The following is a 25,592-nucleotide window of genomic DNA, read 5'->3' on the forward strand; positions in this document are numbered from 1 at the left end:
TGGCGAGCTGAGGGAAGCGCCGGGACCGCCGGGTCCCGATCCCGGTCCCGGTTCCCCTCGGCCCATCCCGGTTCCCCCGTCCCGGCCGCGCCATGGATTGTTACACGGCCAACTGGAACCCGCTGGGCGAGGAGACCTTCTACCGGTGAGGGGCGGCGGCGGCGGCACCGGCCTGAGGGTGCTCGGGGGTCTCGGGGCTGCTCGGGGGTCCCGGGGGATGCCAGGGCTGGAGTGGGGATGGCAGGGCCGGAATGGGGGTCCCGGAGATGGCTGGGGTGAGGTTCTGGGGTTACTTCGGGGGTTCTGGGGTAGCCACGGGGCTGGCGGGGACGGGGTCCTGGGGGGATGAGGGGGTCCCTGGGTGGGCACGAGTCTTGGGGCTGGCTGGGGATGGGGTCCCGGGATGGCTGAGGGGGTTTGAGGTGTCTTGGAGGGGTCTCGTGGTGCCCATGGATCTTGGGGCTGGCTGGGAAGGGGGTCTCGGATGGCTGAGGGGTCCCAGGGGTGGGAGGAGGGTCCTGTGGGTCGCTGGGGGGTCCTGAGGTGGCTCCAGCTCCTCGGGGTGGTGTGGGGAATACCTGGGGGTCTCTGGGGGTTCCCGGGGTGTCTGTGGATCTTGGGGCTCCTGAGGGTGTCCCAGGACCAGTTTGGGGGTGGGCACCATCCGTGTCTCGCCCATCCCCCATCCCTGTGCCTGCGGTATGTCTGTCCATCCATCCATCCATCCATCCATCATCCATCCATCCATCCATCATCCATCCATCCATCCATCATCCATCCATCCATCATCCATCCATCCATCCATCCATCCATCCATCCATCCATCCATCCATCATCCATCCATCCATCCATCCATCCATCCATCCATCCATCCATCCATCCATCATCCATCCATCCATCCATCCATTCATCCATCCATCATCCATCCATCCATCATCCATCCATCCATCATCCATCCATCATCCATCCATCCATCATCCATCCATCCATCCATCCATCCATCCATCATCCATCATCCATCCATCATCCATCCATCCATCCATCCATCCATCCATCCATCCATCCATCCATCCATCCATCCATCCATCCATCCATCCATCATCCATCATCCATCCATCATCCATCCATCATCCATCCATCCATCCATCCATCCATCCATCCATCCATCCATCCCTCCGTGTCCATCAGGAAGCTGGAGCTCTACTCCATGGAATGGGGGCTGCGGGAGGATCTCCGTGACTGTGTGGTGGCAGCTGCCCCATATGGGGGTCCCATAGGTGGGTGCAGCCCCCCGAGCCCCCCTCCCCGAGCCGGGGCTGTGCCACCCATGGCTCAGGGACTGTCCCCTCCTTGTCCCTGTCCTTGGCCCAGCTCTGCTGAGGAATTCCCGGCGGGACAAGGCCCCCAGCGCCCGCCCGCTCCTGGAGATCTACTCGGCCTCGGGGCTGCTCCTGGCCAGTGTCCCGGTGAGTGGTGGGATGGACACCCCTGGCGCGGGGGACAGGGGTGTGGGAGCAAGGGGGACACAGAGCTGCCCTGGGATGGGATGGGTTTGGAGCAGGAGAATCCTCTCCCTGCTGGTGAGGGATGGAAGAAGATGGAATGGAATTTGGAGCAGGAAAATCCTTTCCCTGCTCCCTAAGGATGGGAGAGGAGGATGGGATGGGTTTGGAGCAGAAGAATCCTCTCCCTGCTGCCCAGGGATTGGACAGGAGAATGGGATGGGTTTGGAGCAGGAGAATCTTTTCTGTGCTGCCCAGGGATGGGACAGGAGGATGGGATGGGCTTGGAGCAGGAGAATCCCTTCTGTGCTGGTGAGGGATGGAAGAAGAAGGTGGAATGGGGTTTGGAGCAGGAGAATCCTCTCCCTGCTGCCCAATGATGGAACAGGATGGGCTTGGAGCAGGAGAATCCTTTCCCTGCTGATGAGGGATGGAAGAAGAAGGTTGAATGGGGTTTGGAGCAGGAGAATCCTTTTCCTGCTGAAGAGGGATGGAAGAAGAAGGTGGAATGGGGTTTGGAGCAGGAGAATCCTTTCCCTGCTGATGAGGGATGGAAGAAGAAGGTGGAATGGGGTTTGGAGCAGGGGAATCCTTTTCCTGCTGAAGAGGGATGGAACAGGAGGATGGGATGGGCTTGGAGCAGCAGGATTGAGCAGGAGGAGAATCCTCCCTTCATCCTGTCTGGGTCTGGGAGAAGAGGATGGGATGGGTTTGGAGCAGGAGAATCCTCTCCTTGCTGCCCAGTGATGGAACAGGAGGGTGGGATGAGGACTGGAGCCACGGGAACATCCTCCTTCCCCCCTGCCTGGGGCTGAGGGGGACGTGGGGCAGTGGAGGGACGGTGCCAGGACTGCAGGGACCTGCAGAACCAGGGCACGTGGGGTGCTGGAGCTCTGGATGAGGTGCTAGGGCTCTGGATGAGGTGCTGGAGCTCTGGATGAGGTGCTGGACTTTTGGATGAGGTGTTTGACCTCCAGGTGGGGTGTTGGACCTGTGGATGAAGTGTTGGACCTTGGGATGAGGTGTTGGACTTTTGGATGAGGTGTTGGACCTGTGGATGAGGTGCTGGACTTTTGGATGAGGTTTTGGACCTCCAGGTGGGGTGTTGGACCTGTGGATGAGGTGTTGGACTTCTGGATGAGAGGTTGGACCTCCAGGTGAGGTGTCAGCCTTTCAGATGAAGTGTTGGACTTTTGGATGAGGGGTTGGACCTGTGGATAAGGTGTTGGACTTTTGGATGAGGTGTTGGACCTGTGGATGAGGTGTTGGACTTCTGGATGAGGTGTTGGACCTGTGGATGAGGTGTAGGACCTCTGTGTGAGGTGTCCCAGCTCTGGACAAGCTGTCAGACCTGAGGCACCCCAGGTGTGTCCCTGGAGGGCCGTCCCGGGCTCGGGGCTGACCCTTCCCGTGCCATTCCCAGTGGAAGAGTGGCCACCTGGTGCACCTGGGCTGGACAGCGGGGGAGGACCTGCTGTGCATCCAGGAGGATGGGACTGTCCTGGTCTACAACCTGTTCTGCGAGTTCAAACGGCACTTCAGCATGGGAAACGTGAGGGAACGGGCTTTGGGATGGATTTGGGGTGGGATTTGGGATGGAGCAGGTGGGAAGGGACCTCACAGCCCATCCCGTTCCACCCCTGCCCTGGGACAACTTCCACCATCCCAGGTTGCTCCGAGCCTGTCCAACCTGGCCTTGGACACTCCCAGGGATCCAGGAGCAGCCACAGCTTCTCTGGGAATCCCAGCCCAGCTCCTCCTCACCCTCAGAGCCGGGAATTCCTTCCCAAAATCCCACCCCAATCTCATCTTCTCCATTTCCCCCTCGTTCTGCCCCTTGCGAGACGCCCTGGGTGGGGTTTGGGGGATGCACAACCGGCTCCTTGGGGCACCACGGGGAGCCAGGGGCTGTCCCATCCCTCGGGAAGGAGCTGGGATCCATCCCGGAGGGCAGCACATTCCCTGCGTGCGTCAGCCAAGCCCCGGTGTCGCCAGTGTCGCCTCCCCGCCGTGTCCTGCAGGAGGTGCTGCAGAACCACGTGCTGGAGGCGCAGGTTTTCCACACGGAGTTCGGGACGGGCGTGGCCATCCTGACGGGAGCGCTGCGCTTCTCCCTCGCCACCAACATCGACGACCTCAAGCTGCGCCGCCTGCCCGAGGTCCCTGGTGCGTGTCCCCACGTCCCTCTCTGTCCCCCTCTGTCCCTCCTTGTCCCCTCTGTCCCTCCCTGTTCCCCTTCCGTTTCTCTGTCCCTCTGTCCCCAACCTCTGCTGTCCCCCTGTCCCTCTGTTCTGTCCCCACTGTCCTTCCTGTCCCCCTCTGTCCCCCTCTGTCCTTCTCTGTCCCCCTCTGTCCCTTTCTGGCCCCTTCTGTCCCTCCCTGTCCCCTCTGTTCTCTCTGTTCCCCTTCTCTTTATCTGTCCCTCTGTCCCTCCATCCCCTTGTCCTTGTTTCTCTGTCCCTCTGTTCTGTCCCCACTGTCCCTCCTGTCCCCCTCTGTCCTTCTCTGTCTACCCCTGTCCCCATTTTGTTCCATGTGTCCCTTCCTTGTCCCACCATCCCTCAGTGTCCTCTGTCCCCAGTCCCTTTCTGTCTGTCCCCCTGTCCCCCCTGTCCCTGTGTCCCCGTGTCCCAGGTGTGTCCCTGTCCCCGCAGGGCTGCAGAAGGCCCCGCCGTGCTGGACCGTGCTGGCCCAGGACAGGGTGACCATGGTGCTGCTGGCCATGGGACAGGAGCTCTTCCTGCTGGACAACACCTCCTGCTCCGTGCTGGTGAGGCACTTGGGCAATTTGGGACGGGGCTGCACTGTCCCCACTGTCCCCACTGTCCCCACTGTCCCTTGGGGTGTTCCCAGCTCCTTCCCCTGTCCCCTGAGGTGCTCCCAGGTCCTTTTCCCATCCCACAGGATATTCCCAGGTGCTTTCCTTGTCCCATGGGATGCTCCCAGGTCCTTCTCCTGTCCCATGGGATATTCCCAGGTCCTTTTCCCATCCCATAGGATATTCTCAGGTCCTTTTCCCACCCCACAGGATACTCCCAGGTCCTTCCCCTGTCCCAAGATGCTCCCAGTTCATTTTCCTATCCCATGGCATAGTCCCAAGTCCTTCTCCTGTCCCTCCGGTCCCACGGGATGTTCCCTGTCCCTTCCCTCGTCCCATAGGTTGCTCCCAGATCCTTCCCTTGTCCCATGGGATATTCCCCATAGGATATTTTCCCACCCCATAGGATATTCCCAGGTGTTTTCCTTGTCCCATGGGATGCTCCCAAATCCTTTTCTTGTTCCATAGGATGCTCCCAATCCTTTCCCATCCCATAGGATGCTGCCAATCTTTCCCATCCCATAGGATGCTCCCAGATCCTTTCCCATCCCAGATGCCTCCGAGGCCCCCATTGATGTCTGCCCTGTCCTGACCACGCTAATTGGGGTCACTCCGAGGTCCCCATTGGTGTCCCCCCTGTCCTGACCACACCGCTCAGGGGTCACTCTGAGCCCCCATTGGTGTCCTCTGGTGACCCCTGGTCCTGACCGTGTCACTTGCGGGTCACTCTGAGGTCCCCATTGGTGTCCCCCCTGTCCTGACCATGTCACTTGGGGGTCACTCCGAGGTCCCCATTGGTGATCCCCCTGTCCTAACCGTGCCCCCTAGTGTCACTCTGAGCCCATTGGTGTCCCCATTGGTGTCCCCCCTGTCCTGACCATGGCAACTGGGGTCACTCCAAGGCCCCAGTGGTGTCCTCTGGTGACCCCCCTGTCCTGACCCCCATGTCACGTGGGGGTCACTCCAAGGCCCTCATTGGTGACCCCGCCCCTGGTGTCACTCTGATCCCCCGTTGGTGTCCCCAGTGGTGTCCCCCCTGTCCTGACCCCGCCCCTTGGTGTCACTCTGACCCCGTTGGTGTCCCCATTGGTGACTCCCCTGTACTGACCATGGCAACTGGGGCCACTCCAAGGCCCCCATGGTGTCCCCATTGGTGACCCCCTGGTCCTGACCGTGTCACTTGGTGTCACTCTGATCCCCCGTTGGTGTCCCCAGTGGTGTCCCTGCTGGTGTCCCCATTATGACTGTGCCCCTTGGTGTCACTCTGAGCCCTGTTGGTGTCCCCAGTGGTGTCCCCGTTGGTGTCCCCATTGGTGTCCCCACTGGTGTCCCCGTTGGTGTCCCCATTGGTGTCCCCATTGGTGTCCCCATTGGTGTCCCCGCTGGTGTCCCCGTTGGTGTCCCCATTGGTGTCCCCGTTGGTGTCCCCACTGGTGTCCCCGTTGGTGTCCCCGTTTGTGTCCCCATTGGTGTCCCCGTTGGTGTCCCCACTGGTGTCCCCGTTGGTGTCCCCGTTTGTGTCCCCGTTGGTGTCCCCGCTGGTGTCCCCACTGGTGTCCCCACTGGTGTCCCCATTGGTGTCCCCACTGGTGTCCCCGCTGGTGTCCCCGATGGTGTCCCCACTGGTGTCCCCGTTGGTGTCCCCGCTGGTGTCCCCACTGGTGTCCCCATTGGTGTCCCCACTGGTGTCCCCACTGGCGTCCCTGTCCCGCAGACGCCGCCCGGGCTGAGCCCCTCGGCGGGGCCGTTCCTGCGCGTGGCCGTGTCCTTCACCCAGCGGCTCCTGGCGCTCTTCTGCGACTCCGGCTGCGTCTGGATGGGAGCGGCCTCGCTCAAGGTCAGCCCTCGCCCCTCGTGGCCCTCGTTAAACAAAATACTGCCTGGCTTCCTGGCTTTGATGATTATAATAATAATAATAATAATAATAATAATAATAATAATAATAATAATAATAATAATAATAATAATAATAATAATCTTTGCTTGTCATCGGCAAAAGTAGTAAAAAATGTTTCCCTGTCATTGATAATAATACTACTACTACTACTACTACTAATAATAATAATCATAATCATCATCATCTTTGCTTGTCATTGATAAAAGTAATAAAAAGATGTTTCCCTGTCATTGATAATACTAATACTAATGATACTAATACTACTACTACTACTAATAATAACAACAATGATAATAATAATAAATAATCTTTGCTTGTCATCGACAAAAGTAATAAAAAAATGTTTCCCTGTCAATGATGATGATGATGATGATAATAATAATAATAATAATAATAATAATAAAATAATAATAATCCATTGATGATCATTAAAAAAAATCTTTTCCTGCCATTGATAATAATTAAACAAAAAATCTTTGCCTGCCTTTGATAATACTACTACTAATAATAAATAAATAAATCTTTGTCTGTCATTGATAAAAGGAATTTAAAAAATGCTTTCCTGCCATTGATAATAATATTAATAATGAAAAAAGGAATCTTTGCCTGCCATTGGTAAAAGTAATAAAAAGTGTTTTCCCCATCTTGCTTGGAGCCCTGGTTGCTCCCAGAGCTGGATCTGGAAGCTCCTGTGGGACCCTCTGGTGGCCCAACAGCCACCCCCCATTCCGAGTTCCCCCCATTCCCATTTCCCCATTCCCATTTCCCCATTCCCAGTTCCCCCATTCCCAGTTCCCCATTCCCAGTTCCCCATTCCGAGTTCCCCCCATTCCCAGTTCCCCCCATTCCGAGTTCCCCCATTCCCAGTTCCCCCCATTCCCATTTCCCCATTCCCATTTCCCCATTCCCAATTCCCCATTCCCAATTCCCCCATTCCCAGTTCCCCATTCCCATTTCCCCCATTCCCATTTCCCCATTCCCAGTTCCCCCATTCCCAGTTCCCCCATTCCCATTTCCCCATTCCCAGTTCCCCATTCCCAATTCCCCCATTCCCATTTCCCCCATTCCCATTTCCCCATTCCCAGTTCCCCCATTCCCATTTCCCCATTCCCAGTCCTCCCATTCCCAATTCCCCATTCCCAGTCCCCATTCCCAGTTCCCCATTCCCAGTTCCCCCCAGGAATGTCCCTGACCCCTCTCCTCTCCTGCAGGAGAAATTCTGCGAGTTCAACACCGGCATCCGATCCCCGCCCAAGCAGATGGTTTGGTGAGTGGCCTGTCCCTGTCTGTGTCCCTGTCCCTGTCCCTGTCCCTGTCCCTGTCCCTGTCCCTGTCCCTGTCCCTGTCCCTATCTCTGTCCCTGTCCCTGTCTGTGTCCCTGTCCCTGCCCCAATCCCTGTCCCTGTCTGTGTCCCTGTCCCTGTCCCTGCCCCTGTCCCTATCCCTGTCCCTGTCCCTGCCCCTGTCCCTGTCCCTGTCCCTGTGCCTGTCCCTTTCCCTGTCCCTGTCCCTGTCCCTGTGCCTGTCCCTGTCCCTGTCCCTGTCCCTGTCCCTGTCCCTTTCCCTGTCCCTGTCCCTGTCCCTGTCCCTGTGCCTGTCCCTGTCCCTGTCCCTGTCCTCCCTGTCCCTGTCCCTGTCCCTGTCCCTGTCCCTGTGCCTGTGCCTGTCCCTGTCCCTGTGCCTGTCCCTTTCCCTGTCCCTGTCCCTGTGCCTGTCCCTGTCCCGTCCCTGTCCTGTCCCTGTCCCTGTCCTGTGCCTGTCCCTTTCCTGTCCCTGTCCCTGTCCCTGTGCCTGTCCCTGTCCCTGTCCCTGTCCCTGTCCCTTTCCTGTCCCTGTCCCTGTCCCTGTCCCTGTGCCTGTCCCTGTCCCTGTCCCTGTCCTGTCCCTTTCCCTGTCCCTGTCCCTGTCCCTGTCCTGTCTGTGTCCCTGTCCCTGTCCCTGTGCCTGTCCCTTTCCCTGTCCCTGTCCCTGTGCCTGTCCCTGTCCCTGTCCCCGTCCCTGTCCCTGTCCCTGTCCCTGTCCCTGTCCCTTTCCCTGTCCCTGTCCCTGTGCCTGTCCCTTTCCCTGTGCCTGTCCCTTTCCCTGTGCCTGTCCCTGTCCCCGTCCCTGTCCCTGTGCCTGTCCCTGTCCCCGTCCCTGTCCCTGTCCCTGTCCCTGTCCCTGTCCCTGTGCCTGTCCCTGTCCCTGTGCCTGTCCCTTTCCCTGTGCCTGTCCCTGTCCCCGTCCCTGTCCCTGTCCCTGTCCCTGTCCCTGTCCCTGTCCCTGTCCCTGTCCCTTTCCTGTCCCTGTCCCTTTCCCTGTCCCTGTCCCTGTCCCTGTCCCTGTGCCTGGCAGTGCCCAGCTGGCGCCCCCAGCCCCGTGGGACCCTCGGGTGTCCCTGCCCGGGTTTGGGGTCCCCAGGTTGATGGGGTCGGGGTCCCACAGGTGCACGCGGCCCCGCAGACGGCAGCGCGCCGTGGTGCTGGCCTGGGAGCGGCAGCTCATGGTGGTGGGAAACTCCTCGGAGTGCATCCGGTATCCTTTGGGGACAGGGGACACTCCCGAGGCGCTGCCACCTCCGCTGGCACCCACACTGCGGGTCCCCTTGCTGCTGCTCTGTCACCAGGGGTGTCCCCAGGTCCTTCCCCTGTCCCAGGGGGTGCTCGCAGGTCCTTTCCCTGTCCCATGGGATGGTCCTTTCCCTGTCCCATGGGATGCTCCCAGCCCCACAATGGCTCCCAGGTCCTTCCCTTGTCCCATGGGATGTTCCCAGCCCCACTCTGACTTCCAGATCCTTTTCTGTCCCCTGGGATGTTCCCAAGTCATTTCTCCATTCCATGGGATATTCCCAGATCCTTCCCCATCCCATGGGTTGCTCCCAGATCCTTCCCCATCCCATGGGATGTTCCCAGGTCCTTCCCCATCTCATGGGATGTTCCCAGGTCCTTCCCCATCCCATGGGATGCTCCCAGATCCTTCCTCATCCCATGGGTTGCTCCCAGATCTTTTCCCAATCCCATAGGATGCTCCCAGATCTTTTCCCAATCCCATGGGATGCTCCCAGCCCTTTCCCATCTCATGGGATGCTCCCAGATCCTTTCCCCATCCCATGGAATGCTCCCAAGTCCTTCCCCTGTCCCATGGGATGCTCCCAGGCCCTCCCCCATCCCGTGGGGTTCCCGTCTCTCCGCGCTGTCCCGGCCCTGCCGGGGCTCCCCCGGAGCCGTGTCCGTGGCCACCCTTAGCAGGAGCCCAGCTTTGTGCTGGATGAGGATTCTTACCTGGTGCCCGAGCTGGACGGGGTCAGGATCCTGTCCCGCAGCACCCACGAGTTCCTGCACGAGATCCCAGGTGAGTTCCCTGCCCTCCTGGGCCCCTGGGGTGGGGGAACCTGGCACAGGAATTCCCAGAGGAGCTGTGGATGCTCCAACCCTGGGAATGTCCCAGGGCAGGTTGGACATTGGGGCTTGGAGCACCCTGGGATGGTGGGAGGTGTCCCTGGTGGGGCTGGCTGGGATTTAAGGTCTCTTCCCACCCAAACCAGTCTGGGATTCTGGAGCCAGGCTGGGAGAGCTGGGAATGTTCCCCTGGAGGAGGAGAAATCCAGGGAATCCGCAGAGTCCCTATAGGGAGAGGGACTGGGGACAAGGCCTGCAGGGACAGGAGCCAGGGAATGGCTCCCACTGGGAAAGGGGAGATTGGGCTGGGATCTTGGCAAGGAATTCCTGGCTGGGCTGGAATTCCCAGATTTGCTGGGGCTGCCCCTGGATCCCTGGCAGTGCCCAAGGCCAGGTTGGATGGACTTGGATCCACCTGGGATGGTGGGAACTGTCCCTGCCCATGGATGGGATGGAATTGCTGGGATTTAAGATCCCTTCCCACCCAACCCCTTCCACGATCCCGGCGCGTGGAAGGGATCGTGGGAGGAGGTCATGGAAGCTGCAGGGTGCTGCCAGGTCCTGGCAGTGGGACCAGGTGCCACCCCCGGGCTGGAGCAGCCCCTGATCGCCGTCGTGTCCCCGTCCCTCAGAGGCCAGCCAGGAGATTTTCCGCATCGCCTCCATGGCCCCGGGCGCTCTGCTGCTGGAGGCACAGAAGGAGTACGAGGTACATCCCCCTGCCAGAGAGCCCCCCGGGCTGGGATCCCCAGGGATCTGTGTCCCAGGGCTTCCCATTCCCCTCGTCCTGCAGAAGGAGAGCCAGAAGGCCGACGAGTACCTGCGGGAGATCCGCGAGCAGCAGCTGCTCCCCGAGGCCGTGGGCCAGTGCATCGAGGCCGCGGGCTACGAGCACGAGCCTGACACCCAGAAATCCCTGCTGAGGGTGAGCCAGCAGCAGCAGGAGGAGGAGCAGGGAGCTGAAGGATGAAGGATTTTCCCTGATTTCCCCTCCCTGATCCCACAGGCAGCTTCCTTTGGGAAGTGTTTCCTGGATAAGTTCCCGCCGGAGGGGTTCGTGCGCATGTGCCAGGACCTGCGGGTCCTCAACGCCATCAGGGACTACCAGATCGGGATCCCGCTCACCTTCACCCAGTATCCTACTGCCTGGAACGGGGTCAGGGCCTTCCCGGGGCAGCTCTGATCCCAAATGTGCCTTGACTGTCCCTGCAGATACAAGCAGCTCACCATCGAGGTGCTGCTGGACAGGTGAGAGCCCCACGGCCCCGGGAGCATCCTGAGCCGTCCCGTGGTTCCCATCCCAAATTCTCTGTGCCACAGTGCCCATCCTAATGTCCTCATCGTGTATTGCATAGCCCAAAATCCCCATCCCATCTTCCTCATCCCAATTCCTCATCCCAAATTCCCCATCCCTCATTTTCCATCCCAAATTTCCCATCCCACATTCCTCATCCCAAATTCCCCATCCCTCATTTCCCATCCCACATTCCCCATCCCACCTTCCCCATCCCTCATTTCCCATCCCAAATTTCCCATCCCACATTCCCCATCCCACCTTCCCCATCCCTCATTCCCCATCCCAAATTTCCCCATCCCACCTTCCCCATCCCCCATTCCCCATCCCAAACTCTCCATCCCAAATTCCCCATCCCACATTCCCCATCCCAAATCCCCCATCCCACCTTCCCCATTCCACATTCCCCATCCCACATTCCCCATCCCAAATCCCCCATCCCACATTCCCCATCCCAAACTCCCCATCCCACATTCCCCATCCCACTCCCCATTCCCCATCCCAAACTCCCCATCCCACATTCCCCATCCCACATTCCCCATCCCACATTCCCCATCCCACATTCCCCATCCCAATGCCCCATCCCTCATTCCCCATCCCACATTCCCCATCCCACATTCCCCATCCCAAATTCCCCATCCCACATTCCCCATCCCAAATCCCCCCATCCCACATTCCCCATCCCACATTCCCCATCCCACATTCCCCATCCCACATTCCCCATCCCAAATCCCCATCCCACCTTCCCCATTCCACATTCCCCATCCCAAATCCCCCATCCCACATTCCCCATCCCTCATTCCCCATCCCACATTCCCCATCCCACATTCCCCATCCCAAATCCCCCATCCCACATTCCCCATCCCACATTCCCCATCCCAAATCCCCCATCCCACATTCCCCATCCCACATTCCCCATCCCAAATTCCCCATCCCACATTCCCCATCCCACATTCCCCATTCCCATATCCAGGACCTGAGCAGTTCCCAGCACTTGGGGACCTCCCAATCCCAACCCAACTCCTCAATTCCCGGTACTCACCCTGTGTCCCCTTGGCCCCCCGGTGTCCCCTATCCCCCGGTGTCCTCCTGTCCCCCCTTATGTCTCCTGACCCCTTTTGTGTCCCCCTGTCCCCCTGGTGTCCCCCTGTCCCTCCTGATGTCCTCTGTTCCCCTGTGTCCCCCTGTCCCCTCCATGTCCCTCTGACCCCAGTGTGTCCCCCAACCCCACAATGTGTCCCTCTGTCCCCTCCATGTCTCCCTGTCCCCTCCGCATCCCTCTGACCCATCAATGTGTCCCCCTGTCCCCCTGGTGTCCCCTGACCCCTGTATCCCCCTGACCTCTCCATGTCCCCCTGTTGTGCCCCTATGTCCTCTATCCCCCCTGGTGTCCCCCTGTCCCCCCCGGTGTCCCCTGACCCCTCCATATCCCCCTTTTCCCCCCTGTCCCCCTGACCCTCCCATGTCCCCTGACCTCTCCATGTCCCCCCGGTGTCCCCTGTCCCCCCTGTGTCTCCTGTCCCCCTGGTATCCCCAATATCCCTCCCATGTGTCCCCTGACCCCCAGTGTGTCCCCCTGACGCCTCGTGTGTCCCCCTGACTGCCCTGGTGTCCCCTGAGCCCCGTATCCCCCGATCCCTCCATGTCCCGTGTCCCCTGTCCCCCTGTGTCCCCTGACCCCTCTGTGTCACCCGTCCCTCGTCTGACCGCTCCATGTCCTCCCATGTCCCCTGTCCTTCTGTGTCCTCCTGTCTCCTCCGTGTCCCCCAACCCCTCATGTGTCCCCTGTCTCCCCATGCCCCCTGGCCCTTTCATGTCCCCCTGTCCCCCATATCCCCCTTTCCCCCCCATATCCCCTGACCCCTCCATGTCCCCCTGGTGTCCCCTGTCCCCCTGGTGCCCCCTGTCCCCCTGTGTCACCTTTCCCCCCATGTCCCCTGTCCCCCATATCCCACTTTCCCCACGCCCCTGACCCTCCATGTCCCCCAACCCCTTGTGTGTCCTCTGTCCCCCCCTGTGTCCCCTGACCCCTCCCTATCCCCCTGACCCCTCCATGTCTCCCTGGTGTCCCCTGTCCCCCGGGTGCCCCCTGTGTCCCTTTTCCCCCCATGTCCCCCTGACCCTTCCATGCCCCCCTGACCTCTCCATGTCCCCTGTCCCCCAGTCCCCTGTCCCCCTGTGTCCCCTTTCCCCCCATGTCCCCCTGACCCCTCCATGTCACCCTGGTGTCCCCTGACCCCCCTGGTGTCCCCTGACCCCTGTATCCCCCTGATTCCTCCATGTCCCTCTGTCCCCCATATCCCCATCCCCCCATGTCCCCTGTCTCCTCCATGTCCCTGTGTCCCCTGATCCCCCTGTGTCCCCTGTGTCCCCCCCCTGGTATCTTCTGTCCCCTCTGGTGTCCCCTGACCCCTCCATGTCCCCCTGTCCCCCATATCCCCTGACCCCTCCATGTGCCCCCGGTGTCCCCTGTCCCCCTGGTGTCCCCTTTTCCCCCGTATCCCCCTGTCCCCCATATCCCCTGACCCCTCCATGTTCCCTGACCTCTCCATGTCCCCTGTCCCCCTGATGTCTCCTGTCCCCCTGGTGCCCCCTGTCCCCCTGTGTCCCCTTTCCTCCCATATCCCCCTGACCCCTCCATGTCCCCTGTCCCCCATATCCCCATTTCCCCCATGTCCCCTACCCCTCCATGTCCCCTGTCCCCCATATCCCCATTTCCCCCATGTCCCCTTACCCTCCATGTCCCCTGTCCCCCATATCCCCATTTCCCCCATGTCCCCTTACCCCTCCATGTCCCCCTGTCCCCCCATATCCCCATTTCCCCCCATGTCCCCCTTACCCCTCCATGTCCCCTGTCCCTGCCCCTGTATCCCCATTTCCCCCCATGTCCCCTTACCCTCCATGTCCCACCTGGTGTCCCCTGACCCCTGTATCTCCCTTTCCCCCCATATCCCCTGTCCCCATATCCCCCCTGACCCCCCTCCGTCCCGCGGTGTCCCCTGTCCCCCTGATGTCCCTGTCCTGCTGTCCCCAGGCTGGTCCTGCGCCGCCTGTACCCGCTGGCCATCCGCATCTGCGAGTTCCTGCGCCTGCCGGAGATGCAGGGCGTCAGCCGCATCCTGGCGCACTGGGCCTGCTACAAGGTGAGGGGACACCCCGGGGACACCCCCAGCCCGCCTTGGGGACACCTGGGGACGCTCCTCAGTGTCCCCACAGGTGCAGCAGAAGGACAAGTCGGACGAGGAGGTGGCCCAGGCCATCAACCAGAAGCTCGGGGACACGGCGGGCATCTCCTACTCGGACATCGCCACGCGCGCCTACGACTGCGGCCGCGCCGAGCTGGCCATCAAGGTGGGCCGGTGGCACGGGAGGGGACACTGGGTGGCACTGCCACCGCCGCGGGTGACACGGCTGTCCCCTGGGCAGCTGCTGGAGTACGAGCCCCGCAGCGGGGAGCAGGTGCCGCTGCTGCTGAAGATGAAACGGAGCAAGCTGGCCCTGGGCAAAGCCATCGAGAGCGGGGACACCGACCTGGGTGAGGGACAGGGCAGCCCTGGGGGGGGCTGGCGTCTGGGGGAGCCTCTTGGGGTCTGGGGGAGCCTTTTGGGGTCTGGGGGAGCCTCTTGGGGTCTGGGGGAGCCTCTTGGGGTGCATTGGGGTCTGCGGGAGCCTTTTGGAGTCTGGAGGAGCCTTTTGGGGTCTGGGGGAGCCTCTTGGGGTCTGGAGGAGCCTTTTGGGGTCTGGGGGAGCCTTTTGGGGTGTATTGGGGTCTGGGGGAGCCTTTTGGGGTCTGGGGGAGCCTTTTGGGGTCTGGGGGAGCCTTTTGGGGTGTATTGGGGTCTGGGGGAGCCTTTTGGGGTCTGGAGGAGCCTTTTGGGGTCTGGGGGAGCCTTTTGGGGTGTATTGGGGTCTGGGGGAGCCTTTTGGGGTCTGGGGGAGCCTTTTGGGGTGTATTGGGGTCTGGGGGAGCCCTGGGGGGAAACTGGGGTCTGGGGGAGCCTTTTGGGAAAGTAATAGGGTCTTGGGGAGCACCTTGGGAATGTTTTGGGGTCTGGCTGAATCCCTTGAGACCATTTTGGGGTATTTGGGGAGCCCCTTGGGACCATTTTGGGGTCTGGGAGAGCCCTTTGGAAGGGCTTTGGGGTCTTTGGGGAGTCCCTTGGGAATGTTTTGGGGTCTGGGGGAGCCTCTTGGGGTCTGGGGGGAGCCTTTTGGGGTGCATTGGGGTCTGGGGGAGCCTTTTGGGGTCTGGAGGAGCCTCTTGGGGTCTGGGGGAGCCTTTTGGGGTGTATTGGGGTCTGGGGGAGCCCCTTGGGAATGTTTTGAGATCAGGGGGAGCCTCCTGGGACCATTTTGGGGTCTGGATGAATCCCTTGGGACCATTTTGGGGTATTTGGGGAGCCCCTTGGGAATGTTTTGGGGTCTTGGGGAGCCTCCTGGGAACATTTTGGGGTGTGGATGAATCCCTTGGGACTATTTTGGGGTCTGGGGGAGCCTTTTGGGGCTGTGTTGGGGTGTGGGGGAGCACATGGAGGATCAAGGGGGTACAGAAGGGATTGGGAGGTGCAGGAGAAAACCCCAACAAAACCCTTCTGTCCCCGTGCCCTGTGTCCCCCTGTCCCTGTCCCTGTCCCTGTCCCCATTCCCTGTCCTGTCCCTGTCCCTGTCCCTGTCCCTGTCCCTGTCCCTGTCCCTGTCCCCGTCCCCATTCCCTGTCCCTGTCCCTGTCCCTGTCCCTGTCCCTGTCCCTGTGCCTGTCCCTGTCCCCGTCCCTGTCCCCATTCCCTGTCCCCATTCCCTATCCCTGTCCCTGTCCCCATTCCCTGTCCCTGTCCCTGTCCCTGTCCCCGTGTCCCCCATTCCCTGTCCCTGTCCCTGTCCCTGTCCCCATTCCCTGTCCCTGTCCCTGTCCCTGTCCCCATTCCCTGTCCCTGTCCCCGTGTCCCCCATTCCCTGTCCCTGTCCCCAGTGTACACCGTTGTGCTGCACCTCAAGAACGAGCTCAACCGCGGCTCCTTCTTCATGACCCTACAGAACCAGCCCGTGGCCCTGAGCCTGTACCGCCAGGTGAGCGCCCCAAAACACCCAAAACACCCCAAAACACCTCCAAAACACCCAAAACACCCCAAAACACCCAAAACCACCCCAAAAACACCCCAAAAACACCCCAAAAACACCCCAAAAACCCCCCAAAACACCCCAAAAACACCCCAAAACACCCCAAAACCACCCCAAAACCACCCCAAAAACACCCCAAAAACACCCCAAAACCACCTCAAAAACACCCCAAAACACCCCAAAACACCCCAAAAACACCCCAAAAACACCCCAAAAACACCCCAAAACACCCCAAAACCACCCCAAAAACACCCCAAAAACCCCAAAAACCCCCTGAGAGCACAGCCTGTACTGCCAGGTGAGGGACAAGGGCACCCCAAAAACCCCAAAAACCTCCTGAGTGACCCCAAAACTCCCTGAGAGCACAGCCTGTACCGCCAGGTGAACGCCCCCAAAAACCCCAAAACTCCTGAGTGACCCCAAAACCCCTGAGCCACCCTGAGGGACTTTGGGGCAGCGACTCTTCTGAAACCCCAAAGGTGTCCCCCTGACCCCAAAGGTGTCCCCCTGACCCCAAAGCGACCCCTGACCCCAAGGTGTCCCCCTTGACCCCAAAGGTCCCCTGACCCCAAAGGTGTCCCTTGACCCCAAAGGTGACCCCTTGCCCCAAAGGTGCCCTGACCCCAAATGCCTTGACCCCAAAGGTGTCCCCCTGACCCCAAAGGTGACCCCTTGACCCCAAAGGTGTCCCCCTTGACCCCAAAGGTGTCCCCCTGACCCCAAAGCGATCCCCTGACCCCAAGGTGACCCCTTGACCCCAAAGGTGTCCCCTGACCCCAAAGGTGTCCCCTGACCCCAAAGGTGTCCCCTTGACCCCAAAGGTGTCCCTTGACCCCAAAGATGTCCCTTGACCCCAAAGGTGTCCCCTTCAAAGTCCCGCCAACTGACCCCAAAGTCCCGCCCCAAACCCCGCCCAAATCACCCCAAAGTGTCCCGACCAAAGACCCCTGACCCCAAGTGCCCTGCCCCAAAGACCCGACCCCAAAGGTGTCCCCTGACCCCAAAGGACCCCTGACCCCAAAGATGTCCCTTGACCCCAAAGATGTCTTGACCCCAAAGTGACCCCTGACCCAAAGTGTCCCCTTGACCCCAAACCCCTGACCCCAAAGGTGTCCTGACCCCAAAGGTCTTGACCCCAAAGCTGACCCCTGACCCCAAAGGTGTCCCTTGACCCCAAAGGGTCCCTTGACCCCAAAGGTGTCCCCTGACCCCAAAGGTGACCCTGACCCAAAGGTGCCCCTTGACCCCAAAGTGTCCTTGACCCAAAGGTGTCCTTGACCCCAAAGGTGTCCCCTGACCCCAAGGGTGACCCCTTGACCCCAAGGTGACCCCTGACCCCAAGGTGTCCCTTGACCCCAAAGGTGTCCCCTGACCCCAAAGGTGTCCCTTGACCCCAAAGGTGACCCCTTGACCCCAAAGGTGTCCCTTGATCCCAAAGGTGTCCCTTGACCCCAAAGGTGTCCCCTGACCCCAAAGGTGACCCCTTGACCCCAAAGGTGACCCTTGACCCCAAAGGTGACCCCCTGACCCCAAAGGTGTCCCTTGACCCCAAAGGTGACCCCTGACCCCCAAAGGTGTCCCTTGACCCCAAAGATGTCCCCCTGACCCCAAAGGTGACCCCCTGACCCCAAAGGTGTCCCTTGACCCCAAAGGTGTCCCCCTGATCCCAAAGGTGTCCCTTGACCCCAAAGGTGACCCCTTGACCCCAAAGGTGTCCCCTGACCCCAAAGCTGATCCCCTGACCCCAAAGGTGACCCCTTGACCCCAAAGGTGACCCCTTGACCCCAAAGGTGTCCCCTTGACCCCAAAGGTGTCCCCTGACCCCAAAGGTGTCCCCTTGACCCCAAAGCTGACCCCCTGACCCCAAAGGTGTCCCCTTGACCCCAAAGGTGTCCCCTTGACCCCAAAGGTGTCCCCCTGATCCCAAAGGTGTCCCTTGACCCCAAAGGTGACCCCCTGACCCCCAAAGCTGACCCCTGACCCCAAAGGTGACCCCCTGACCCCAAAGGTGTCCCCCTTGACCCCAAAGGTGTCCCCTTGACCCCAAAGGTGTCCCCCTGATCCCAAAGGTGTCCCTTGACCCCAAAGGTGACCCCCTGACCCCAAAGCTGATCCCCTGACCCCAAAGGTGTCCCTTGACCCCAAAGGTGTCCCCTTGACCCCAAAGGTGTCCCTTGACCCCAAAGGTGACCCCCTGACCCCAAAGGTGTCCCTTGACCCCAAAGGTGTCCCCCTGACCCCAAAGGTGACCCCAAATGTGCCGTCCCCGCAGTTCTGCCGGCACCAGGAGCGGGAGACGCTGAAGGATTTGTACAACCAGGACGACAACCACCAGGAGCTGGGCAACCTGCACGTGCTGGGGGGCTACGGGCAGAAGGTCTGCGGGGTCGGGGGTTTGGGGTTTGGGGTTTGGGGTTTGGGGTGGGGGAATTGTGGGATTGGGATGGAGAATGTGGGGTTTTGGGGGGGTTTTGGGGGTGCTCAGGGTGTCCCCAGGAGCTGGGCGACCTGCACGTGCCGGGGGACCACTTCCAGAAGGTCAATGGGGTGTGGGGTTTGGGGTTTGGGGTTTGGGATGGGGATGGGGAAATTGTGGGATTGGGATGTAGGATGTGGAGTTTTGGGGGGGTTTGGGGGTTTTGGGGGGTTTGGGGGAGCTCCGGGGGTCCCCAGGAGCTGGGCAAGCTGCACGTGCTGGGGGGCTACGGGCAGAAGGTGTGTGGGGTCTGGGGTTTGGGGTTTGGGGTTTGGGGTCAGGGTTTTGGGATTTGGGGTTTGGGATTTGGGGTTTGGGGTTTGGGGTGGGGGAATTGTGGGATTGGGATGGAGAATGTGGGGTTTTGGGGGTGTTCAGGGTGTCACCAGGAGCTGGGCAAGCTGCACGTGCTGGGGGGCTACAGCCAGAGGGTGTGTGGGGTCTGGGGGCTGGGGTTTGGGGTTTTGGGGGGGTTTTGGGGGTTTGGGGTTTGGGATGGGGAAATTGTGGGATTGGGATGGAGAATGTGGAGTTTTGGGGGGTTTTGGGGGGGTTTTGGGGGAGCTCAGGGGGTCACCAGGAGCTGGGCAACCTGCACGTGCTGGGGGGCTACGGCCAGAGGGTGTGTGGGGCTGGGATTTGGGGTTTGGGATTTGGGATGGGGGAATTGTGGGATTTAGGATGGGTCTGGGAATTGTGGGATTGAGATGGAGGGAATTGAGGGATTTGGGTTGTGGCAATGGGGCTCTGGGTGTGGCAATGGGGCTCTGGGTGTGGCAATGGGACTCTGGGTGTGGCAATGGGGTTTTGGGTGTGGGAATGGGGTTTGGGTGTGGCAATGGGGTTTTGGGTGTGGGAATGGGGTTTTGGGTGTGGCAATGGGACTCTGGGTGTGGCAATGGGGTTTTGGGTGTGGGAATGGGGTTTGGGTGTGGCAATGGGGCTCTGGGTGTGGCAATGGGGCTCTGGGTGTGGCAATGGGGTTTGGGTGTGGGAATGGGGTTTTGGGTGTGGCAATGGGGTTTGGGTGTGGCAATGGGGCTCTGGGTGTGGCAATGGGGTTTTGGGTGTGGCAATGGGGCTCTGGGTGTGGCAATGGGGTTTGGGTGTGGCAATGGGGCTCTGGGTGTGGCAATGGGGTTTGGGTGTGGCAATGGGGCTCTGCCAGTTTGCACCCCAGGGCTGTGGGGGACCGTGCCCATCCCATGCCACGCGTGCCAGGTTTGGGATCCTGCCCAGGGGGTCAGGATCTATCCCGGGATCCCAGCCAGGGCATGACGTGTCCATTCTCTGTCCCTGTGCCATGTCTGTGCCATCCCTGTGCCATCCCTATGCCATGTCCCTGTGCCATCCTGTGCCCTGTCCCTATGCCATGTCCCTGTGCCATGTCCCTGTGCCCTGTCTGTGCCATGTCCCTGTGCCATGTCTGTGCCATCCCTGTGCCCTGTCCCTGTGCCATGTCCCTGTGCCATGTCCCTGTGCCCTGTCTGTGCCATGTCCCTGTGCCATGTCTGTGCCATCCCTGTGCCGTCCCTGTGCCATGTCCCTGTTCCGTCCCTGTGCCATCCCCGTGCCATGTCCCTGTGCCGTGTCCCCATGCCATCCCCGTGCCATCCCCGTGCCACCCCCGTGCCATCCCAGCGGATCGAGGGCCGCGTGGCCGCCCTGCAGAACGCCCTGGACGAGTTCTACAAGGCCAAGAACGACTTCGCTGCCAAGGTGAGAGTGCCCAGGGGACAAGGGGGACACCGGGGACACCGGGGACACCGGGGACACTCGGGACACCAGGGACACCAGAGACACCAGGGACACCAGGGACACTGGGGACACTGGGGACACTCGGGACACCAGGGACACCAGGGACACCGGGGACACCGGGGACACCGGGGACACCGGGGACACTGGGGACATCGGGGACACCGGGGACACTGGGGACACCGGGGACACCGGGGACACCAGGGACACCAGGGACACCGGGGACACCGGGGACACCGGGGACACTGGGGACACCAGGGATGCTGGGGACACCGGGGACACCGGGGACACCAGGGACAAAGTCACCTGTGCCTGCCCTGGGGACAAGGCCGGGGGAGTGGCTCTCCGGGGGCATGGCTGGAATGGGGACACTGGGGCTGGGACAGGGACATCAAGGATGGGACAGGGCTGGGACAGGGACCCCAAAGCTGGGATGGAGACCCTGGAGCTGTGGTGGGGACCCTGGGGCTGGGACAGGGACCCCAAGGGTGGGGCAGGGCTGGGGAAGGGACCTCAGGTTGGGATGGGGACCCTGGGACTGGGATGGGGACACCAAGGCTGAGACAGGGACACCAAAGCTGGGATGGAGACCCTGGAACTGTAATAGGGACCCTGAGGCTGGGACAGGGACCCTGGGGCTGGGCTGGGGACATTGAGGCTGGGACAGGGACCCCAAGGGTGGGACAGGGCTGGGGAAGGGACCTCAGGGCTGGGTTGGGGACACTGAGGTTGGGACAAGGACACCAAGGCTGGATCGGAGACCTCGTGGTTGGGGTGGGGACTGTGGGCTGGGACAGGGACAGCAAAGCTGTGACAGAGCTGGAAAAGGGACCCCAAGGGTGGCACAGGGCTGGGACAGGGACCTCAGGTTGGGATGGGGACCCTGGGTGTGGGGTGGGGACATCGAGGCTGGGCCAGGGACTCTGGGACTGGGACAGGGACATCGAGGCTGGGACAGGAACATTGAGACTGGGACAGGGACCTCAGGATGGGACAGGGACTCCGGGGCTGGGACTGGGACATTGGGGCTGGATCAGGGACTCTGGGACTGGGACATCAGGGCTGGGACAGGGACACAAGGGCTGGGGCTGGAACTCTGGGACTGGGCCAGGAACATTGAGACTGGGCCAGGGACACCAGGACTGGGACAGGGAGTCTGGGACTGGGACAGGGACATTGAGACTGGGACAGGGACATCAAGGCTGGGACAGGGACCTCAGGATGGGATGGGGACCCTGGGGGTGGGGTGGGGACATCAAAGCTGAGCCAGGGACTCCAGGGCTGGGCCAGGAACTCTGGGACTGGGACAGGGTCATCAAGGCTGGGACAGGGACATCGAGGCTGGGACAGGGACATCAAGGATGGGACAGGGACATCAAGGCTGGGACAGGGACTCTGGTACTGGGACAGGGACTCCAGGACTGGGACAGGGACATCAAGGCTGGGCCAGGGACCCCACCCCACAGGTGTCCCCGTGTCCCAGGCCACGGAGGAGCAGATCAAGCTGCTGCGGCTGCAGCGGCACCTGCAGGAGGAGCTGGACAAGCCCTACCTGGACCTGTCCCTGCACGACACCGTGGCCACCCTCATCCTGGACGGGCACCACAAACGCGCTGAGCAGCTCTACCGGGACTTCAGGATCCCGGACAAGAGGTGGGGACGGGCCCTGGGGGGGCTGGGGGGGCTCGGGGACAGCCCTGACCCCCTGTGCCCCTGTGCCAGGTACTGGTGGCTGAAGATCAACGCCCTGGCCACCCGCGGGGACTGGGAGGAGATGGAGAAGTTCTCCAAGAGCAAGAAGTCGCCCATTGGGTACCTGGTGAGAGCTTGGCTTGTGTCAGTCACCCCTTCACTGTCCTCCCGGCATCTTCCTCCCCTCCCTGCTCTTCCATCCTCTTCCTCCCCATTCCAGTTCTCCCATCCTCTTCCTCCCCATTCCAGTTCCACCATCCTCTTCCTCCCCATTCCAATCCTCCCATCCTCTTCCTCCCCATTCCAGTTCCACCATCCTCTTCCTCCCCATTCCAGTTCTCCCATCCTCTTCCTCCCCATTCCAGTTCTCCCATCCTCTTCCTGCCTTCTTCAGCCCTCCCACCGCCTTCCTCCTCATTCCCACTCTACCATCCTCTTCCTCCCCTCTCCAGTTCCACCATCCTCTTCCTCCTCTCCCTGCCCTTCACACCCTTTTCTTCTCCTCTCCAAGCCTCCCACCCTTTTCCTCCTTCTCCAGAGGTCCCATCCTTTCCTTCCCATCATCTTCCTCCCCATTCCAGTTCTCCCATCCCCTTCCACCCCTCTTCATCTCTTTCCATCCTCTTCCTCCCTTCTCCATCTCTCCCATTCTCTTCCTCCCCTCTCCAGCTCTACCATCTCCTTCTCTCCTGCTCCATCTCCCCATCCTCTTCCTCCCTCCTCCTGCCCCCCATCTTCTTCCCTCTCCAGCCCTCCCATCCTCTCCCTCTCATCCTCTTCCTCCTTCTCCAGCCCTCCCATCCTCTTCCTCCCTTCCCCAACCCTCTCATCCTCTTCTCCCTTCCCCAGCCCTCTCATTCCCATCCCATTCCTGTTCTTCCTCCATTGTCATCCCATCTCCGTCTCCCCATCCTCTTCCTCCTTCTCCCACCCTCCCATCCTTGCATTCCCATCCTCTTCCTCCCTTCCCCAACCCTCCCATCCTCTTCCTCCCTTCCCCAGTCCTCCCATTCCCATCCCATTCCTGCTCTTCCACCATTTTCCTTTCTTCTCCATCTCCCCATCCTCTTCCTCCCTTCTGCCCTCCCATCTTCTTCCCTTTCCAACCCATCCATCCTCTCCCTCTCATCCTCTTCCTCCCCTTTCCACCTCCACCATCCTTTTCCTCCTCTCTCCAACCCCCCCATCCTCTTCCTCCCCATTCCAGCTCTTCCACGTTCCCACTCTCCCGCCCTCCCATCCTCTTCCTCCCTTCTCCAACCCTCCCATTCCCATCCCATTGCTACTCTTCCACCATTGTCATCCCATCTCCATCTCCCCATCCTCTTCCTCCTTCTCCAGCCCTCCCATCCTTGCATTCCCATCCTCTTCCTCCCTCTCCCACCCTCCCATCCTCTTCCTCCCTTCCCCAACCCTCCCATCCTCTTCCTCCCTTCTCCATCTCTCCCATCCCCGTCCCATTCCTGCTCTTCCTCCCCTCTCCCTGCTCTTCCTCCCTGCCCAGCCCTTCGTGGAGGTGGCCGTGAAGCACCACAACCGCTACGAGGCCAAGAAGTACACGCCACGTGTGCCGCCCGAGCAGCGCGTCAAGGCCTTCGTCCTCGTGGGGTGCGTCGGGGACATCCAGGGACCCTCAGGGGACATCCAGGGACCCTCATGGGACATCCTGGGACCCTCATGGGACATCCTGGGGCCCTCATGGGACATCCTGGGGACCTCAGGGGACATCCTGGGGCCCTCATGGGACATCCTGGGGACCTCAGGGGACATCCTGGGGCCCTCAGGGGACATCCTGGGGCCCTCGTGGGGACATCCTGGGAGCCTCAGGGGACATCCTGGGGACCCTCATGGGACATCCTGGGGACCTCAGGGGACATCCTGGGGCCCTCAGGGGACATCCTGGGGCCCTCATGGGACATCCTGGGGACCTCAGGGGACATCCTGGGACCCTCAGGGGACATCCTGGGGACCTCATGGGACATCCTGGGGCCCTCAGGGGACATCCTGGGACCCTCAGGGGGACATCCTGGGACCCTCAGGGGACATCCTGGGACCCTCAGGGGACATCCCAGGACCCTTGTGGGGGTATCACAGAGACCCTTGGTGGGGACATCCTGGGGACATTTGGGGGACATCCAGGGAGCCTCAGGGGGACATGCAGGGGACCATCAGGGGGACATCCAGGGGACCCTTGGGGTGGCATCCCGGGGACACTTGGGGGATATCCAGGGGACCCTCAGGAGGGGACATCCTGGGGACCCTCAGGGGGACATCCTGGGGACCCTCAGGAGGGGACATCCAGGGGACCCTCAGGAGGGGACATCCAGGGGATCCTCAGGAGGGGACATCCCGGGGATCCTCAGGAGGGGACATCCAGGGGATCCTTCTGGGGACGTCCAGGGGACCTTTGTGGGGACATCCAGGGGACCCTTGCAGGGACATCCCAAGGACACTCAGGGGACATCCAAGGGACCCTTGGGAGAGATATCCAGGGGACCCTCGTGGGGCCATCCAGGGGATCCTTGTGGGGACATCCCAGACACCCTCAGAGGGACATCCAGGGGGCCCTCAGGGGCACATCCCAGGGATACTCAGGGGGGACATCCTGGGGACCCTCGTGGAGACATCCAGGGGACCTTTGTGGGGCCAGGGGCTGTGGAAGCAGGCAGTGGAACTCCCTGTGGGGCAGCAGCGGGGATTTGGGGGCTGTGGGGACACCGGGAGCTGCTGGGGCGGTGGGACAGCCATGAGAAGGTGGGGCTGCCCCGTGTCCCCGTGCTGTCCCCTCACGGCTCTGTGGTGTCACAGGGACCTGGAGCAGGCGGCCGAGGCGGCCGTGGAGCGCAAGAACGAGGCCGAGATGAGCCTGGTGCTGTCCCGGTGCTCCCCCGGCACCGACGGCGCCCTGGCTGAGCGGCTCAACCGGGCCCGGGCACAGCTCCTCAAAAAGTGACCCTGGGGACGCACCGGGGACACCGCAGGGACACACTGGGGACACCACCGGGACACCACAGGGACACCACCATGGACATCGCAGGGACATCCCCAGGGACAGCCCAGAGACACCGCAGGGACATTGCAGGGACACCCCCAAGGACACCCCAAGGACACCCCCGTGGACACTTCAGGGACACCCCAGGGACAGCCCACGGACACCCCAAGGACACCCCAATGACACCACCAGGGACACCACAGGGACACTGCCAGGGACACCCCAAGGACACCCCAAGGACACCCCATGGACACCCCAATGACACCACCAGGGACACCACAGGGACACTGCCAGGGACACCCCAAGGACACCCCAAGGACACCCCATGGACACCCCAATGACACCACCAGGGACACCACAGGGACACTGCCAGGGACACCCCAAGGACACCCCATGGACACCCCATGGACACCCCAAGGACACCCCATGGACAATTTGGGGACACTCCATGGACAGCCTGGGGACACCCCATGGATGTCCCAGGGCCACCCCATGGACAGCCTGGGGACAGCCCATGGATGTCCCAGGGACGCCCCCAGGGACACCCTGGGGACAGCCCAGGACACCCCAAGGTCACCCCATGGACACCCCCATGGACAGCCCAGGGACACCCCAAGGACACCCCAAGGACACCCCAAGGACACTGCAGGGACACAACCAGGACACCCCGG

At 61.2% G+C, this 25,592-nt stretch overlaps 1 protein-coding gene across 1 annotated transcript; it reads left to right on the top strand.

Annotated features, from left to right (window-relative positions):
* On the top strand, positions 1 to 25,184 carry VPS16 (VPS16 core subunit of CORVET and HOPS complexes). The gene is made up of 24 exons (XM_030947743.1): positions 1 to 145; positions 1,189 to 1,277; positions 1,372 to 1,466; positions 2,926 to 3,054; positions 3,524 to 3,668; positions 4,157 to 4,272; positions 6,035 to 6,157; positions 7,429 to 7,484; positions 8,642 to 8,731; positions 9,453 to 9,547; positions 10,227 to 10,303; positions 10,388 to 10,519; positions 10,601 to 10,728; positions 10,807 to 10,842; positions 13,923 to 14,031; positions 14,105 to 14,239; positions 14,315 to 14,423; positions 15,858 to 15,955; positions 18,279 to 18,383; positions 20,124 to 20,201; positions 21,721 to 21,890; positions 21,960 to 22,056; positions 23,434 to 23,537; positions 24,738 to 25,184. Exons 1-24 carry the CDS (start codon positions 93 to 95, stop codon positions 24,880 to 24,882), a joined length of 2,514 nt encoding a protein of 837 aa, XP_030803603.1. The 5' UTR covers positions 1 to 92; the 3' UTR covers positions 24,883 to 25,184.
* Positions 25,185 to 25,592: the final 408 nt, after the last annotated feature.

Source organism: Camarhynchus parvulus, chromosome 4, assembly GCF_901933205.1.
Source record: "Camarhynchus parvulus chromosome 4, STF_HiC, whole genome shotgun sequence".
NCBI lineage: Eukaryota > Metazoa > Chordata > Aves > Passeriformes > Thraupidae > Camarhynchus > Camarhynchus parvulus.

What these genes read in the sequence shown, in the direction of transcription:
- VPS16 (XM_030947743.1), top strand. Translation starts at nt 93, where the DNA reads ATGGATTGTTACACGGCCAACTGGAACCCGCTGGGCGAGGAGACCTTC. An exon ending in GGCACTTCAGCATGGGAAAC is followed by an intron (nt 3,055 to 3,523) that starts GTGAGGGAACGG and finishes CGTGTCCTGCAG; the next exon opens with GAGGTGCTGCAGAACCACGT. An exon ending in TGGGAGCGGCCTCGCTCAAG is followed by an intron (nt 6,158 to 7,428) that starts GTCAGCCCTCGC and finishes CCTCTCCTGCAG; the next exon opens with GAGAAATTCTGCGAGTTCAA.